Genomic DNA, 16,266 nt, shown 5'->3' on the forward strand with positions numbered 1-16,266 from the left:
CCCAGTTGTGTGTGAAAGTCATTTACAGAGTAAGCCTTAGTCAAGGCTGAGCCTTTTAATACTTTCATACTTGATACACAGCAAAATGTTCCCAGATCTTTCCTTTTATTTAGATGGAAAACTATAAACCAGAATTATGCCTGTTCTTATTAATAACACTGTTACTGGGGTGCCTTTAGTTATGGAAGGGTATTTTTTGATCCGCTGTAACACCGTAATGAACTGTATTGTTAGAAGTGAAATTTTACATTTTTCCTTAAGTTGTTAGCTAAATATTTAGCTAGTTCCATACTGTGAATTCTCCTAACTCAAGAAATTCCAGGTCACCACAATTATTTTTATGTTACAGAATTAACTTTTAATATTTTAAAATCCCCTGGACTACTACTGGAAGTACACAGAAAGCCAGCATTTGGAATTTATGACTCCTCTATTAACCATTCTTGGATATAACTACTGGGTTTTTCAAAAAGGAAAAAATGTAATTTCATTGGACAGAGCAGTTCTTTATTATGACATCATGTTTTCACTTGGAAAACTTTAGACAGACAAGTTATTCATTTAGAGCATTTTGTCATAAAGAGCTGGATGAAGGCTAGTGGCATTAAGATAAACTCTTGGAAGAGATTGTTCCTGCCAAGCTGGTTTGGCAGCCAGCCTCTGGCAGCTCAGCACCAGTGCTGGAGAATGGAGAGATTCTGGCATCATTTTGAGTCTCCTCTTCATTATAACTTTAGAGAGCAATAGAGTTGTTTAATTCCCAAGTAGCTATTTTTAAAGTAATTAAGTTTCGGCAAAGAGTATTCTAATTTAAACATTTTATTAAATAATTTAGATGTATGACCCGCCATATTCAGTAGGAACTGAAATTGGAATATTTAATGGTAAGGAAAAGGCATCTGATTGGCCAAAGCACTTTTTGTTACTTTATGATCATGTTTGTGCACTAATGCCTGTTACTAACCGGTCACCCTAACCCTGCTTGCTTGCATCCCCACTTACTAACAGTGCATGCATGCTTGCTGCCAATTGCCCTGAATACGGAGTGTGTGCACAGACATGTAACAGGTGATCACAGGGCTGGCCTCTTCACTTCTTTGATTTCCATTCTTTTCTGTATCAGACAGGCTTGAGGTATAGTAGAAAGAATGCATGCTGTAGAAAGCATGCATCGAGCATGCCTGAATTAGAATTTCAGCTCTGTGTAGCATAAGCGGGGTACCGCCTGGTTGATCTGTAAAGTGGTAACACCTGTCACAATTGTCAAATGGGTTAAATAAAATAGGAAAGCCCCAATTACAGTTAATATAGAATCGGTCTAAATGAATGGTAATTATTACCATTTTTATCTAGAAGAAAATATTTTTAAACAAAGTTACATATTAGAATCATATATCAACATTTTAAAAACTCACATGCCCAGGCCCAGCCTTCTAGAACCCAGACACAGTTCAGGGGTAGGGCTACCCTTCTAAAATAACTTTTTTCTCCTTTTTGTAACAATAAATCTGTGTTTAAGACTCAAACTATTATTTCCTCAGGTAAGGTCTTCTCTGTCAGGACCCTCACCCAAGGATATATTCTACAAACTCCTCTAGGAGGGACAAACCCCCTTAGGGAAGAGAGATACTGTTCCACTGGTTAAGAACCAGAGTCCCATCAATCTAGCTTTGATCTCTTGAGTCCATATGGGCTCCTTGGTGAGGACTAGAACCTCTGAGTCCCTGTTATCTCTACAGTGGCACTGATGCTGCCTTCGGATTATTTGATGGGTGGTCAAGAGAGATGGTGTGATAGCACAGTCTCTGGGATATATTATCACAAATGCTCAGTAATGTTAGCTAAAGTGAGAAAGATTAGGCTCTGTACACATTGCCGTAATTCTTACTACTTTTTAATGTATAAACAGATTCATTGTTTTCTTTCAGAAAAGGATTCATGTAAGGATAAGAGAGAGGCTGGGGCAACCAGATGGGGAAGGTGGGAAGCAAGTAAAGGAATTTCCCTTATGCCTCACCAAAAATTTTTTTCGGAGTATATAATTAGCGTATTCACTATAGTTAAAGAAATTCAGAAAAGTATAACTAGAGATAATTTACACGTGATGTATTAGAAGAAGAGAAAGATAGCAAGTTTGTCCTGTGGCAAGAGTCAGTAGCCAATAGGTGTTAACTTGCACGTCAATACAGATATTAATAAGTAGAAATCCACCTGGCAGACGCAATGCCTCTGTGTCATTCCCCACGAAGTCATGTTTGTTCCGTGATTTCTTGTAAACTCTTTGGGCTGAGAATAGACACTGGCTGGTAGCATCATGAATTTTGTTGGGTAGTCACTATGAAAGTTTTGAGATAGACCGTGTCATGGTCCATTATTTCGCTTCCGAGAAGCACAGTGGACAGTGTCCCTTCTGATTCAACTGCTCTGCTCATCAGTGTTGCTGGGAGGGCTTCGTTTGTTTCTGTCCACATGGATTTTATGTTTGATTTTTGTTTTTCTCAAAACTTTTATAATGACCTATGTAGTAGGAAAGGGATTAAATTTGCAGTTTTTTTCTTACTGCTTTCTAGACATGGCTACTTCTTTGCCTGAGTATATAAGAAGGGAGATGGGGAAGATGGTTCATTAGACGACTCATCATTTTCCCATTCATGTGTCCAGCTACAAAACTTACTAAGCATCTGCTATCTGCCAGTCTGTTTTAGGCATTGAGGACTGTGAACAAGACAGACGTGGTCCCTGCCCTCATTGACTTCTGTTCTTCCAAGGACTAATCTGAGACAGCTTCTGTCCTATGCACCGATGCCACGTTAGGCCCCACATCACTGGATGATATAATTCAGATGGTTTTAGACTGTCTTGAGACCTAAATTGTGGGAAACGACATGTAGCACCTGAAGTCTCTGGCACCTTGGCTATAAATCTAGACTTTCATTTGTGTTATGGTGTCGAGGAAACCTTGAGGGACACATCTGCCACCTTAGCAGTCACTGTGAGAAAGGGGTGCCCCGGGGAGCAAGTAAGTCTCGCAGCTCAGAACTGTAGGGATAAAAGACAGTCTCAAAGCAGCATGCCTCCCGGAAGTGCACCTGCATTTGCCAACAGTGCCTGAGTAGCAGGAGCAGGTAACACGTGAACACTGTCAAACCAGCTCCCGGCAGGCATGGGGTAACTTCACAGCTACCGAAAAGCAGCCCTTAAGCATAACCACGTCCCCAGCAAACCCACTGCCCCCACCCTGTTCCCTACCATGACTAGTTCTAACCTAACAAATCTAATCATCTCTCTTAGCTCTTACACCAGCCCTAAAGTATCTAACGAGAGTCTCAGAATTTTCTAGAACCCACATCTGCTAGAAAAGCAAACCCTACGTCTGGTTTAGGGCCTGGCTTTCCTACTTAACCGTGGGCTTCATTAAAGCTGCACCTATCTCATTCAGTCTTGTGTCCTCAGAAGGTAGAATACTGCTTGGCACATAGTAGGTGCTCTGTAAAGATTTGCTTATGAACGACTCAGTCTGAGACCCACTGGTCTCTCTGGAACAGAAGCTATAATTGACGAATGTCTTTTTTGTGAACATAGGAGTTTGGGACAATGGCTTGAGGACTATGTATTTGCCATCTCGCTAAAGGAATTTCAGCCAACATAATAAGACATGAAAGAAAATTCAGAAGTATAAACATTTGAGAAGAGAAAATTAGTACTTCAGGAGACTAGGTAGTCAGCCTCACTGTGTCCTCCTCTCACGCAGGGGACACTTGGCAGTGTCTGGAAACATTTTGGTTGTCACACCTAAAGGCCAGGATACCACTTAACATCCTACAACACACAGCACAGCCCACATAAGGGATGATTGAGCCCAGAGTTAGCAACAGGAAGAAAACCTGTCCGCCCCGGAGGAGAGCTCTTTGTGCAGCCCAGATGTCGTCAGGAGGTTCACTAGTGCATGAGAAGCCTTGGTGAGAGTGAGGTCTCATGGAGGGTTCTGTCTCTGAGGGTTGCCGGCACTCAGGGAGAGGTGACCATGAGCCAGGGGGCGGGGCTGTGCCACATGCCGCTCTCTGGGGTCTCAAGGGCTCCACTTGGCTGGAGCTGAGGAAGCCTCTTGCTAGGGACTATGTGTGCTGGGCCGCCCTGAAGCTTTCCAGCCTGTTTTAGAGCACCCTGGGGCGGCCTCTCAGGGGTCACCACTCATCGATCCCATGTCTCCTTGTGTTTTTATCCAGATGCCAATTCTAGAGTTCCAGAACCGCTTCGCAGCATCTTCCCTGAAGTGCACTCAGACTCAGCAAGCAAAGACCTGCCCGGCCGCATTCTACTGGACATAGACAATGACACGGAGAGCACCGCCCTGTGAGAAAGCCACCTCCCAGCCCTCAGCCCCTCCCACCCTGGCGAGTGGAGCAGGGCCAGGCAGACCAAACAGCGAAAAGCTTTCAGTGGAGGAAAAAGAAAGGCCTCGCTCTGCGGGACTTGGCCTTCTGCGCCCCCAAGGAGATGGCACAGGCTGCCACTAAAGCTGAATGACCTGTGTCTGGAAGAAGCTGGCTTTCTTTACCTGGGAAGTAAATCATGCCAAAAAATCAAAAGCAAAGAAATACCTTGAGTGGAAGGAATATTCCTGCCAAGACGAGTAGAGGAAGGTTTTGACACTGCTATTAAAACAGACAGCACCCACAGCAATTTGGAATGAGTAAGAAGCAGTGTGTTAATAACTATTTCATAAAATACATTAATCGTGCAAGTTTCCTACTTCCTGCTACTCAGACTTCTATTCTTCTGTATTAGGAGGGAGGTTCTTCTCCTTCAGACTTGCTGCCGAATCATTTTGTATTAAGTATGGTCTGTGTCTCCCCCAACTCCCTCAAAACCGTGAGCATTGATGGTGACTGCTGGATCTGTCACCCCATCAAACTGGTTGTGACTTGTGCCTTGTTGGATTGCCAGAATGTAAAGAAATGTACTGTTGTTTTTTTTTTTTTAATGTAATTGCTACTTGATAAGGACTGAACATTATTCTAGTTTCATGTTTAATTTGAATTAAATATATTCTGTGGTTTATATGAAAACTTTATCGTTCTTGGGGGAAAATCGTGGATTGTGTCTGTGTATGAGTATGTGTGGTCACTTTAGATGGAATTGTGGAAGGGACATCTTGGGTGTCTAATTGTGATTGTAGGAGATTAAAGGAATAGAGAGCAAGCTCATGGCAGTGAAAAAAGTCACCAGATGCCCCGAGAGACCTCCCAGACTGCTGACTTTCAGCAAGTATGCATAGTTACGTTTCTACTTTGGCCCTACACTCTAGACCCCCCTTTCTTGTCCATCTAGAGAAACTTAGTAGATTTCTAGAGGCTGACCCACAGGAACTCAACCCCTCAGAGCCAGGGCATTCATCAGAAGTTCTTGTCACGGGAACTCCCTTTTCCAACATCTGTGGTGTTGTCAGGCCCTATCTAAGGCACTTCTTTCCCAGAATTGGTACACTTGGAAAGAGCAGATGGAGAATTGGAGTAAAGCTAGTCTGAGTATCTGCATGGCTGTTCTGATGGCCTCTCTCCATGGCCCAAATAAGGCAGTTTTCTCTTGGAGACAGAGGAGGGGCACACAGTGCCCAGAGCCGGCTGCCCTGAGCCTTCTGTTGATGGAGCTGCCTGCTAGGTGGATCTGTATCTAAGTCTCTGCTTAGAAGACATAGGACCTCCTTCCACTGTGAACTGACTTAAGCCCAGCTTCAATAGGCCAAACATCTTTTCCTCTTGACTCAAAGTTCCCTGTGCTCCCAAAGTACAGCCTACATTTATTAATTACATCGAAAACCTATAAACCCATTTTCCCCCGTATCTTATATTTTATACTTGCTTAAAGCTCACTCTTCCCCTGTGCCACCCATATGAGCCCTGGGTCCCTTAACCAGCAGCCAGGGCCAGTGGCTCCCAGAGTTGTGGTACTTGGGAGCTGCAGGTGACCATCTGCCACTGCCCTGGATCCCTGTGTTGCAGAGAAAACCAGCCTGCAGAGGAACAAGTCAGCAGGGGTACGGAGGGGCAGAGCACAAGATGAGCAAGGAGGGCATGCACTGGGTCTCCAGAACCCACCCAGCTCCTGCCTTATGTCCCTGAGGCTGTTAATGCATTTTTTACCCTTGCCCTCTCACAATAAATGGGTTTTGTTTTTGTTTTGTTTTGTTTTTTATACAAATGTGCCCAGGTTTGTTTCTGTTTCTGGCAACCAGATGACTCCTATTTGATGCCCCCCAAAAGGGGTTGTCTTCTGTTCCTCTGAAGGGTGTGTCTGTGCAGTCCCCATGCAGCCATAGAGGCAGCTCTCCTCCTCTTACACTCTTCTCCCCCAGCTCCACCTTCACACCCTCACGTGTGTTCACACGCTGCTGTGTGACAAATGGCCACACACTTAGCAGCTTATGACAACATGCATTCATTCCCTCAAAGCTCCTGTGGGTTTGGAGTTCAGGCCCATCCTTTCTGGGTTCTCTGCTTAGGGTTCTCCAAGACCACAGTCAAGGTGTCAGCTGGGGCTGGGTTCTCATCTAAAGGCTGGACTGGGGAAGGATCTGCTCCCAAGCTCCCCTAGGGCTTACCAGAATTCACTTCCTTGTGGTTGCAGGACCACATGGTGTGAGGGTCCTGGCTCCTTGCTGTGGTGGCTGCCATGGCACCAGGAGGTAAGGAGCATTGAAGGTCACTTTAGGGGCTGTCCTGCACATACCTGGGATATCACAAATGACTCATGTGGGAGAGATATTTGATACAAAGAAGAACCCTTGCCACTAAAACATCAGGGTTCTGTTTTCTCCCTTTCTACTTGTATTTGAATTCAGTTTTTATGCACATCAGTGATTTTTGTTTGTTTTTGCAGTTTTTGGCCGGGGCTGGGTTTGAAGCCACCACCTCTGGCGTATGGGACCAGCACCCTGCTCTATTGAGCCATAGGCGCCGCCCGATTATATTTGGGTTTCTGTGATTGACAAAAGTTATATGTACTTATGGCGTGTATTGTGATGTTTTGATATAGGTATGCATTGTGGAAGGGCTAAAGCAAGCTAATTAACATCCATCACCTCACATGCTTATTGTTTTTTGTGGTGAGAATATTTAAAGTCTACTCCCAGGGCCTGGCATGGTGGCTTATACCTATAATCTAGCACTTTGAGAGGCAAAGGCAGATTACTTGAGGCCAGGAATCTGAGACCAGCCTGACCAATACTGAGAGCCTGTCTCCACCAAAAAAAGAAAAAAAATGTGTGCTGCTATAGTCCCAGTTACCTGGGAAGCTGAGGAGGGAGGATGGCTTGAGCCCAGGAGTTCAGGGTTACAGTGAGCTATAATCATGCCACTATACTCCAGCCTGGGTGACAGAAAAAAAATCTACTCTTAGCAATTTTCAACTACATAATACATGTTATTAACTATAGTCACCGCATTGTATAATCATTCTGAACTTATTCTTCCTGTCTAACTGAAGTATATTGTATTTGACCAAAAAAAAAAATGTTCATGTCGCCTTGTGGTAGAAACTTGGGCTTTTTGTTTTCATATGTGGACCCTTAGAATTGAAGGATTGAAGCCCAGGTTTTATAAATAATGTCCTGTTCCCAGCACAAGGGGATGCTATGCTTTAGCAGGGAGAGCTGTGGGCAGGTGGGCAGTCCCAACAGTGTGAACCAGCTGTAAGTAGAGGCCCCAACTGACAAGGACTGAGGCTGGTGAGGCCAGGAGCAGCTGGGCACCAAGGGAATGGAATGGACAGGTGAGTATGTTCTTAGGGAGGCAGAATCAGCATGATTTGGTGATTGATTGCAGGTCTGTCCCAAACATGAGAGCTCATCTAACCCACCAAGGATAGCCCTGGGGCCAATGTCTGTGGTCACGGAAGACTTGGAAGCTACACCATTCCCAAAGGCCAGAGGACAGGTGACTGGATCAGTTCATGGTCACCTCCATGAACTCAGACCTCAAGGGGCCAAGATGGTACAGGAACAGTGGGTGTTTCTTGGTCCTGGTTACCTGGGCAGAGGTGAGCAGCCAGGCCAGGGAGGAGTGTGGCCGGTAGGTGTGAGACGAGGAGCTGGTCGTTTGTGTTCTGAAGGTCACTCCCCACTTCATCAAATCCCAAGCCAGGCATCAGTATGAATGACACGCCAGGCCTTCGTGGAATTTTCACTGCAGTTGGGCAGACTGTCAAGCAATCAGTACCAAAGCATGACATGAGCTTTGGGGGCACGTGCCACGGCATGATCAGGGAAGGCTTCCTGGGAAAAGGGATGTCCACACAGAGACCAGAAGCATAGGAGATCAAAGAGGGGGAGAGGGAGTTTAGGCAGAGGGAAGAGGATGGGCAAAGGCTTATTTATGGCTGTTTAACCCTACTTAGAAGATGCCTTGATTCCTTCCATGGTGCTGCACCCAGAGGTGAGGAGGAATACCTGGTATGAACTCAGACTACAAGGGGACAGTGATCAGAGGGGAAGCTGGAGAGAGGCCTGGCTAACAGGGGTCTTGTCATTCCCATCAGGATTTCAGACTTCATCCTGAGAACTTGGGAAAGTTCCTGAAGGATCCAAAGTGGAGGAGTGGCTTGGTCAGACCTGAGCACTTGACTTGGGGCTGGAGAAAGGGCCAGATTAGGGATGGGAAGAACACTCCGGAGGCTGGTGGCAGCAGTCCAGGGCAGAGGAGGCAGTGGCCTGAGCTACCACAGTGACAGCTCTCACTAAAAGGGCAACAGACATCTTGGTGTGGGGCCAGGGTCAGAAGAGTTGAGGACTACAGTGAAAGCTGCTAGTCCTCCCACACTCCTCTTTTGGCCCTTGGAGACAGCCTCCCCAGGAGGACTGTCCCTTGGGGCCCGGTGCAGTGGCTCATGCCTGTAATCCCAGCACTCTGGGAGGCCGAGGCGAGTGGATCGCCTGAGTTCGCAAGTTCAAAACCAGCCTCAGCTACAGCCAGGCCCTGTCTCTAAAAATAACCAGACATTTTGGCCGGCACCTGTAGTCCCAGCTACTTGGAAGGCTGAGGCAAGAGAGTCTCTTGAGCCCAAGAGTTTGAGGTTGCTGTGAGCTATGATGCGACAGCACTCTACCAGGAGGCAACGAAGACTCTGTCTCAAAAAAAAAGACTACCCCTTGAGCCTGCCTGCCTCTGAAACTATCTCAGGCTCTGCACATTAGCAGCCAGTTCCCCACATGTGCCTCTGCGTGGGACAGCTGAGGGTGCCTTTTACGCCGCCCACAGAATCATTTTTTTTTTTTTTTTTTTTTGTAGAGACAGAGTCTCACTTTATGGCCCTTGGTAGAGTGCCATGGCATCACACAGCTCACAGCAACCTCCAACTCCTGGGCTTAGGCAATTCTCTTGCCTCAGCCTCCCGAATAGCTGGGACTACAGGTGCACAGAATCATTTTGGTTAGGGTGGAATCAACCAGGCATTGGAGCAAGGGTAGGGGCTGGCCTAATGCAAACCTGTGGACCAGGCCAGTCCCAGGTGTTGAGAGCATCAAGTAGGAACTCAAAAGAGATCACTGAATGACTAGGTGATATGGGCAAGTGGCTCTTCAGCCCCAGGGTTTCCTGTCCATTTTCCTTTGAACCTTGGAAATTGTAGTCCCTTGAGACACCATTTTCCAGCTCTGTCAGGCCAGGAAGCAGCTCTGGTCAACCCCACCAGCCTTCTGTATCCCAGCTTTGGCTCTGGGCTGCTGCAGAGATGGTCCTGCCTTGCTCCAGCTCTGTAGGTGGCAAACACAGGCCCTGTGGGTCATTCCATCAGACCCCTATCAGGGTCTAAAACAGAGAAACTGAGATATCTAGCTCTACACAGAGTGGGAGGTGGGTGCTCTTCAGGTCAAAAGCCCCACTGGCCCTTGGCCAGTAGAGATGTGTCATGGAGATGCCCATCCTCTGGCTGGAGAATTAACCAGAGAAACAGTGTAAGCTAGAACTTGAGAAGTGGACACAATTAATTCTCTGATTTTCTTATACTATGAAAATTTCAGGGCACGAACTCATGTCTAGTTCCAAGAAATCATATCCAGGACCAAGCATCACTTGAGATAACTTTTGGGGACCAGTTCTTCCTTCACTCAAAGCAGCAACAATGAAAGGAAAAAGACAGAATACCAATCCCATTTCTTTGCACTGAGAGAAGGAGCTGGACAAGTTCAAATGTAGAACTCCCAGCCCTGGGGATGTGGCTGCTGCCAGGCTGGGAGGTCCTGTGGGTCTCTTTGCTTGTTTATCTTTTTGAATTTTGGGTGTTCATGTTGCATGATGGATAAGAAAGATAAATAACTAATCTTTTGAGAAAAAGCTGCTTTTACATGTCTCTTCTTTTCCCATCTTTTAACCTTCGTTCCCTTTCAAGAAGAAAAGAGCGTAATATCATGCAAATGCCTTAGAAACCTCCCTGTAAACAAACAAAAGCTTTATTATTTTTTCTTTCATTAAAAAAAAAAAATAGGGCACTGAAGATCTTGGACCCCTGCCTGGGTTCACCCCCATTAACCAAAGTAGCCCCAGAGAAAGACGGCACAGCTGATGCAGACGATGAGGTTGATGTCCAGGAGGGTCTTCACAAGGGGGTTTTCTTCCAGGGAAACTATGACGGCTTCCGCTGTGCTTGAGGGCTCCTCCATGGCCTTGTTCTCCATTCCACAGAGCCACAAGATGACCTTCACCACTTTGGACCGCTTTGGGCTCACATCACCTAAAAAAGAACCCAGCAAAGACAGGTCAGAGAGCTCGGCTGTGTCTCCCAGAGAAGCAAGAAGGGAACACTAGCCAGGTGTCTTCCCTACACTGGGGTAAGTACTTTAGATACCTTTTCTGGAATGTAGTCATTAACACTTTAATTCCAGGGCCAGGACCAGTGGCTCACGCCTGTAATCCTAGCATAGCACTCTGGGAGGCCAAGGCGGGAGGATTGCTTGAGCTCAGGAGTTCGAGATCAACCTGAGCAAAAGTGAGACCCCATCTCTACTACAAATAGAAAAAACTGAGGCAAGAGTATCGCCTGAGCCCAAGAGTTGGAAGTTGCTATGAGCTATGATGCCACAGCACTCTACCCATAGTGACAGCTTGAGACTCTGTCTCAGAAAAAAAAAAAAAATACTTTCATTCTAGAAGATTGGTTATTTTCAGAATTGCCACCACTTTCAGATGAAGAAATCAAAGTTTGAACTAACTAACTTGAGTGAAGCTACCAGCTGGTAAGTAGTGGCAGAGGTGGGGTTAGAACCCCACTCTGTCTGGTTCTCTCCTCTGTGTCACGCTGCCTTCCAGGAGATGGAAGGGAATGAGCGGTCTGTGGGAAGCTCTGTTTCTTTATTCAGAGCTGGGTCTGCAAATTCAATTGTCTGTAAGGCCAGGCAGGTGGTGTATCTGAATCAAAGAAAGCATATTTGCATATTAAACATGTTGAAATATTACTCACCTCTACCAAGAAATAGGCTCTCTCTCATTTTTTTCTTGAAATACATGGCCTTCTGGGTCTATTTTAGAGTTTTCCACATTAGGTTGACATGATTTTATATTCACAATTTTTAAAAAAGGCCATGATAAACCACAGCCTAGAGGCATAGAGACAATAGGGACTGGTGGAGACCTTGGCTAACTGAAGGGCACATCCCAGATCTAAGGGGCAGCTGCTTCACAGCTCCAGATGACTTTTGCCATGGAGAAATGTGAGGCCAGTGTTTCTGGGACTTCCCATTTTCCAAGAGAAGATGAAAATCTGGAAATTGATGTTAAATCTCTCAATTTTTAAACAGTCACTCACATTTTATTAAAACAGTAGGTGGGCTAAACCCAAATATGCCTGCCAGATGCCACTCTGAGACCAGAGAATGCTAGCCGTGTTCTAGCCTGCTGTGCAGGGTGCCTGGGGAGTGATGAACCACACTTTAGCAGGTACTCAGCAAGTGTTAGCTATTACTGCCCATCTGACGTTTCTGTTGAAAGTTACTAATAAACCCCTTTCCGATGGCTGGAACATGGGAAGGACCAGACACTGGATCAAGGGGCTGCTAAAATTCCAATCCAAAATTGGATTTTATAGGAAAGTTTCCTCCTTAACACATAGTGCTTCTTGAAGCTCCAATTATAATGGAGGAGGGAGGCACTCACAGCTGTGGTTTCTGGACATGTTTTCTTGAACATCGAACTGGATTCTGGTGCTGTTTGCCTCTGGTGTCCCATTCTGAGAGAGGCTCAGAGGCAGTGGAGTTGCTGGTGGCACCTGTTCTTCCTTCTGGACCATGGGGTCATGACGCGTGAACCAGGTCAGGCGGCTGACCTAAGGAACAGAGATGACTCCTGAGATGTGGGCAGAGGAAGGGGCCACCATCCTTTTCTCACAGTCCCTGCCCAGCTCCACCCTCCAATAACCTTCACCTCCCTGTACTCACCAGGATCAGTGGACATTTCCCCCAGCTCATTATTCCCCATCTATCTCCAGTAATCCTCATTCTCAGGTTGGGATCGAATCCCCCCTCATTTCTAGTCCTCAGACCTAAAAACTCTAGCACCAGAATACTGAGGGACCTAGGGATCTACTGTTTCAGATCATCCCTTTCTCTGGCCACAGGGATTACACAGGTTCATGGGTAAGCACTTGTCTTGAGCTGCCTCCATCAGTGGAAATCAAGAACTTTGCTAGAAATCCTGGGACAGAAATGCTCATGTTTACTGAATGACGAGAAAAGAGAATATATCCCTAGAAGATGCTTGGCTTCACATAGGGCCCAAGAATTGAAGCAGAAGTGAGATATGGATTCTAAAGACCTTTTCAGAGTCCTGAATCATTCTGTGCCTAAATCAGAAAATCATTTTGAGCTTTTTGAACAATTAATTCTCTTTGCTCAACCCAGTTTGAGCCGGTTTTCTATCACTTGCAACAAAACGTCTTAACAGATATAGCCATCAACCCAAACGTACCATCTCCTTGGAGGGTGGCTCTGTGAACCAGCTCACAGTGGACACAGTGACCAGGGTGGCTGCAGACAGAATCATGGAGAAATAGAGGTAGTGGATGTTCTTCACCACAGCTGGCCGTTCATCTGGCTTGTTACACAGAGGCTGCACGTAAATAAAGTCCAGGACCAGCCTAATCAAACCTAGTAACAGGCCCAAGACCAGGCCTGAGAAGGCACCCTGTAAATCAGAGCAAAACCGTCTTAAAGATGTCAAGAGCTTGGGCCTCCAGAAACCTCAGGAAGCTATCTCAAGAGCTCATCTTTGGCTTGGCACCTGTAGCTCAAGTGGCTAAGGCACCAGCCACATACACCAGAGCTGGCAGGTTCGAATCCAGCCTGGGCCTGCCAAACAACGACAACTACAATAAAAAAAAAAAAAAAATAGCCAGGTGTTGTGGCAGGCGCCTATAGTCCCAGCTACTTGGGAGGCTGAGGCAAGAGAATCGCTTAAGCCCAGGAGTTGGAGCTTGCCATGAGCTGTGAACCCATAGCACTCTACCTAGGGCGACAGCTTGAGGCTCTGTCTCAAAAAAAAAAAGCTTGTCTTTCTTGTGACAGTCACAGCACACACAGGTCAGGGATTTGGAAAAGTCCGGAGATACTTATCTGTTTATCTTTTACATGAAATAAATCAATTATATGTAATTTACTCATTCTCTACTAATGTAGCTTCCTTGTTCAATGACAAAAATGCATCCAGATGCTTCTGAGAACCCCCACCGTGTTTTGTCAAAGGCAGGTAACACCTTCCATGTGTCTTCTACCACAGAACTCACCCTCCCTCATGGCACCCAAATCCAGCCTCACGTCTCCTCCTATTGCCCCCCTCACCAAGCTTCCCCCAAGTCTCCCCTCTGCAGGCAGAATGGGGACAGAAGACCTCATTCTTGGCAGGGGAGGGCACCCCCAGAAAAAGAGAAAATTAAAAAAGTAAGCTGAGGGCGTGGGAACAAAGGAAAATCAGCTAGTTTACCTTTAAGCCATTGCTAAATTTCTTATCTGAACAAGTTTCCAGCCTTTCCTGAAACTCTGGCCTACTGGGGATACAGTTTATACAAATACCCCTGCTGAGTCTGTGAACACTAGGAGGAAAATAATGGCCATAAAAGACATTATGGCAAACCTAGGAAAGATACATCTTCTAGGTCGTTTGCTGCCCATTAAACAGACAAAGGAGATACCCATAGTGGAGATTTGCATTTGGCAGCGGCAGAGACCAAGGGAACAGCTGGAGCCCTGAGATATGGGAAGGAGGGCTTACAGCCCTTATCACAGGGGAAAATCCTCTGTGGTGGTGATGAGAGGACAATGCCCCTCTCCCACTGATTCCTCAGAGGAGATTGACGCCAGTGGGGTTTTAGTCCACAGTGAAATAGCGGAGTTTAACACCTCCCCATGAAGCTGTGTGTGTGACTCCAGACAGGAGGCTGCCGCACACAAGGCTCAAGTTTCAGATTCCTCAAAACTGCTCAAGTTAATAATAATAACAACTATTCAAGTTAATAATAATAACAATAGGAGCTGATATGCTCACTCAGAGAAACTGCTGTGTCTTTGTTCCTTCCCTCAACTTACCACCTGGGCAAAGAGATTTGAATAAAAGCTGAGTGAGGGGCGGCGCCTGTGGCTCAGTGAGTAGGGGCCGGTCCCATATGCCGAGGGTGGCGGGTTCAAACCCGGCCCCCACCAAACTGCAACAAAAAAATAGCCGGGCGTTGTGGCGGGCGCCTGTAGTCCCAGCTGCTTGGAGGCTGAGGCAAGAGAATCACGTAAGCCCAAGAGCTGGAGGTTGCTGTGAGCCATGTGACGCCACAGCACTCTACCGAGGGCGGTACAGTGAGACTCTGTCTCTACAAAAAAAAAAAAAAAAAGCTGAGTGAAACAGAGACTCGGGGCCACTTGCTGGAATCCACAAACAGATGGTGGCCCCTGAACTCCCACCTTTGAAAATTCTATTCTGTGTCTCATGTCGCTTTTATTTTCTTTCTTTCTTTCCTTCCTTCCTTCCTTCCTTCCTTTCTTTCCTTTCTTTTTTTTTTTTTTTTTTTTGAGACAGAGCCTCAAGCTGTCACCCTGGGTAGGTGCTGTGGCATCACAGCTCACAGCAACCTCCAACTCCTGGGCTTAAGCGATTCTCTTGCCTCCGCCTCCCAAGTAGCTGGGACTACAGGTGCCCACCACAACTTTTTTTGGTTGTAGTTGTCACTGTTGTTTGGCAGGCCCAAGCTGGATTCGAACCCGCCAGCTCTGGTGTATGTGGCTGGCGCCTTAGCTGCTTGAGCTACAGGCACCAAGCCTCATGTCTCTTTCTCATCGTTTCTAACTTTACATTTCTTCAGTCCGTCTGGCCAGTTCCACAGGTCTTAGCAGACCCTGCCCCTGGGGTGGGACCCCGACACCCCTCAGTCCTCATAGGCAAGCTTGGTTCTTGCAGGGTGAGGGCTGATCCAAAACTACCTTTTCATTGGTCCTCTTCCAGAAGCATCCCATGATGAAGACCACAGCCACAGGAGGCTGCAGGTAGGAGCTAATGGACTGGATGTAAATGAAGAGTTGGCCACCCTGGCTGGCCTGCACCACTGGGATCCAGAGGATGGAAATCAGCACCAGCAGAAACACAAACACCCTGGTGCCGACAGAAAGACATCCCAAATTAGTACCTTCTTCCCTGAACATTTACTTCTGTCTTTTTTTTTTTTTTAAAGACACTCTCACTCTGTCACCCTGGCTCACAGCAACCTCAAACTCTTAGGCTCAAGAGATCCTCTTGCCTCAGCCTCCCCGGTAGCTGGGACTATAAGCATGTGCCACGCCCAGCTAGTTTTTTCTATTTTTAGTAGAGACAAGGCCTTGCTCTTGCTCAGGCTGGTCTCTAACTCCTGACTCAAGCAATCTACTCTCCTGTCTTAGCCTGAGTGCTAGGATTACAGGTGTGAGCCACTGCACCCAGCCACTTCTATCTTTTTAAACAAAAAAAAATTTTTTTGAGACAGAGTCTCACTTTGTCACCCCTGCTAGAGTGGAATGGCGTCATAACTCAAGCAACCTTAGACTCCTGGGCTCAAGCAATTCTCTTGCCTCAGCCTCCCAATTAGCTGGGATTACAGCATCTGCCACAACACCCAGCTATTTGTAGAGACAGGGGTCTTGCTCTGGCTCAGGCTGGTCTCAAACTCACGAGCTCAGGCAATACACCCACCTCGGCCTCCTAAGTGCTGGGATTATAGGTATGAGCCACCGTGCCCTGCCCAATCCAATAGCTTTTAATAAATGTA

At 46.5% G+C, this 16,266-nt stretch overlaps 2 protein-coding genes across 6 annotated transcripts in view; one reads left to right on the top strand and one right to left on the bottom strand.

The window, feature by feature from the left end:
• ARHGAP17 (Rho GTPase activating protein 17) overlaps nt 1–5,069 on the top strand; it is a 99,027-nt gene extending 93,958 nt beyond the window's left edge. For 2 of the 5 annotated variants that reach the window (XR_008373238.1, XM_053555414.1), the window contains 2 exons: nt 836–884; nt 4,227–4,324. Coding sequence is in view for 3 of the 5 variants with exons in the window: in XM_053555414.1 (XP_053411389.1) it covers nt 836–843 (8 nt within the window). In the remaining 2 variants the exon portion in view is untranslated. Of the gene's footprint in view, nt 1–835; nt 885–4,226 lie in introns of all 5 variants that reach the window. The other 3 variants (XM_053555412.1, XM_053555415.1, XM_053555413.1) reach the window with 2 other exon arrangements.
• Nucleotides 5,070–10,433: 5,364 nt separating this feature from the next.
• SLC5A11 (solute carrier family 5 member 11) overlaps nt 10,434–16,266 on the bottom strand; it is a 76,372-nt gene continuing 70,539 nt past the window's right edge. The window contains exons 14-17 of the mRNA XM_053557464.1: nt 15,449–15,617; nt 12,954–13,169; nt 12,144–12,312; nt 10,434–10,725 (exon numbers count right to left, since the gene is read on the bottom strand). Of these exons, the coding sequence (XP_053413439.1) occupies nt 10,520–10,725; nt 12,144–12,312; nt 12,954–13,169; nt 15,449–15,617 (760 nt within the window). The 3' untranslated portion in view covers nt 10,434–10,519. The remainder of the gene's footprint in view (nt 10,726–12,143; nt 12,313–12,953; nt 13,170–15,448; nt 15,618–16,266) is intronic.

This window comes from Nycticebus coucang, chromosome 12 (assembly GCF_027406575.1).
Source record: "Nycticebus coucang isolate mNycCou1 chromosome 12, mNycCou1.pri, whole genome shotgun sequence".
In the NCBI taxonomy this organism is placed as follows: domain Eukaryota; kingdom Metazoa; phylum Chordata; class Mammalia; order Primates; family Lorisidae; genus Nycticebus; species Nycticebus coucang.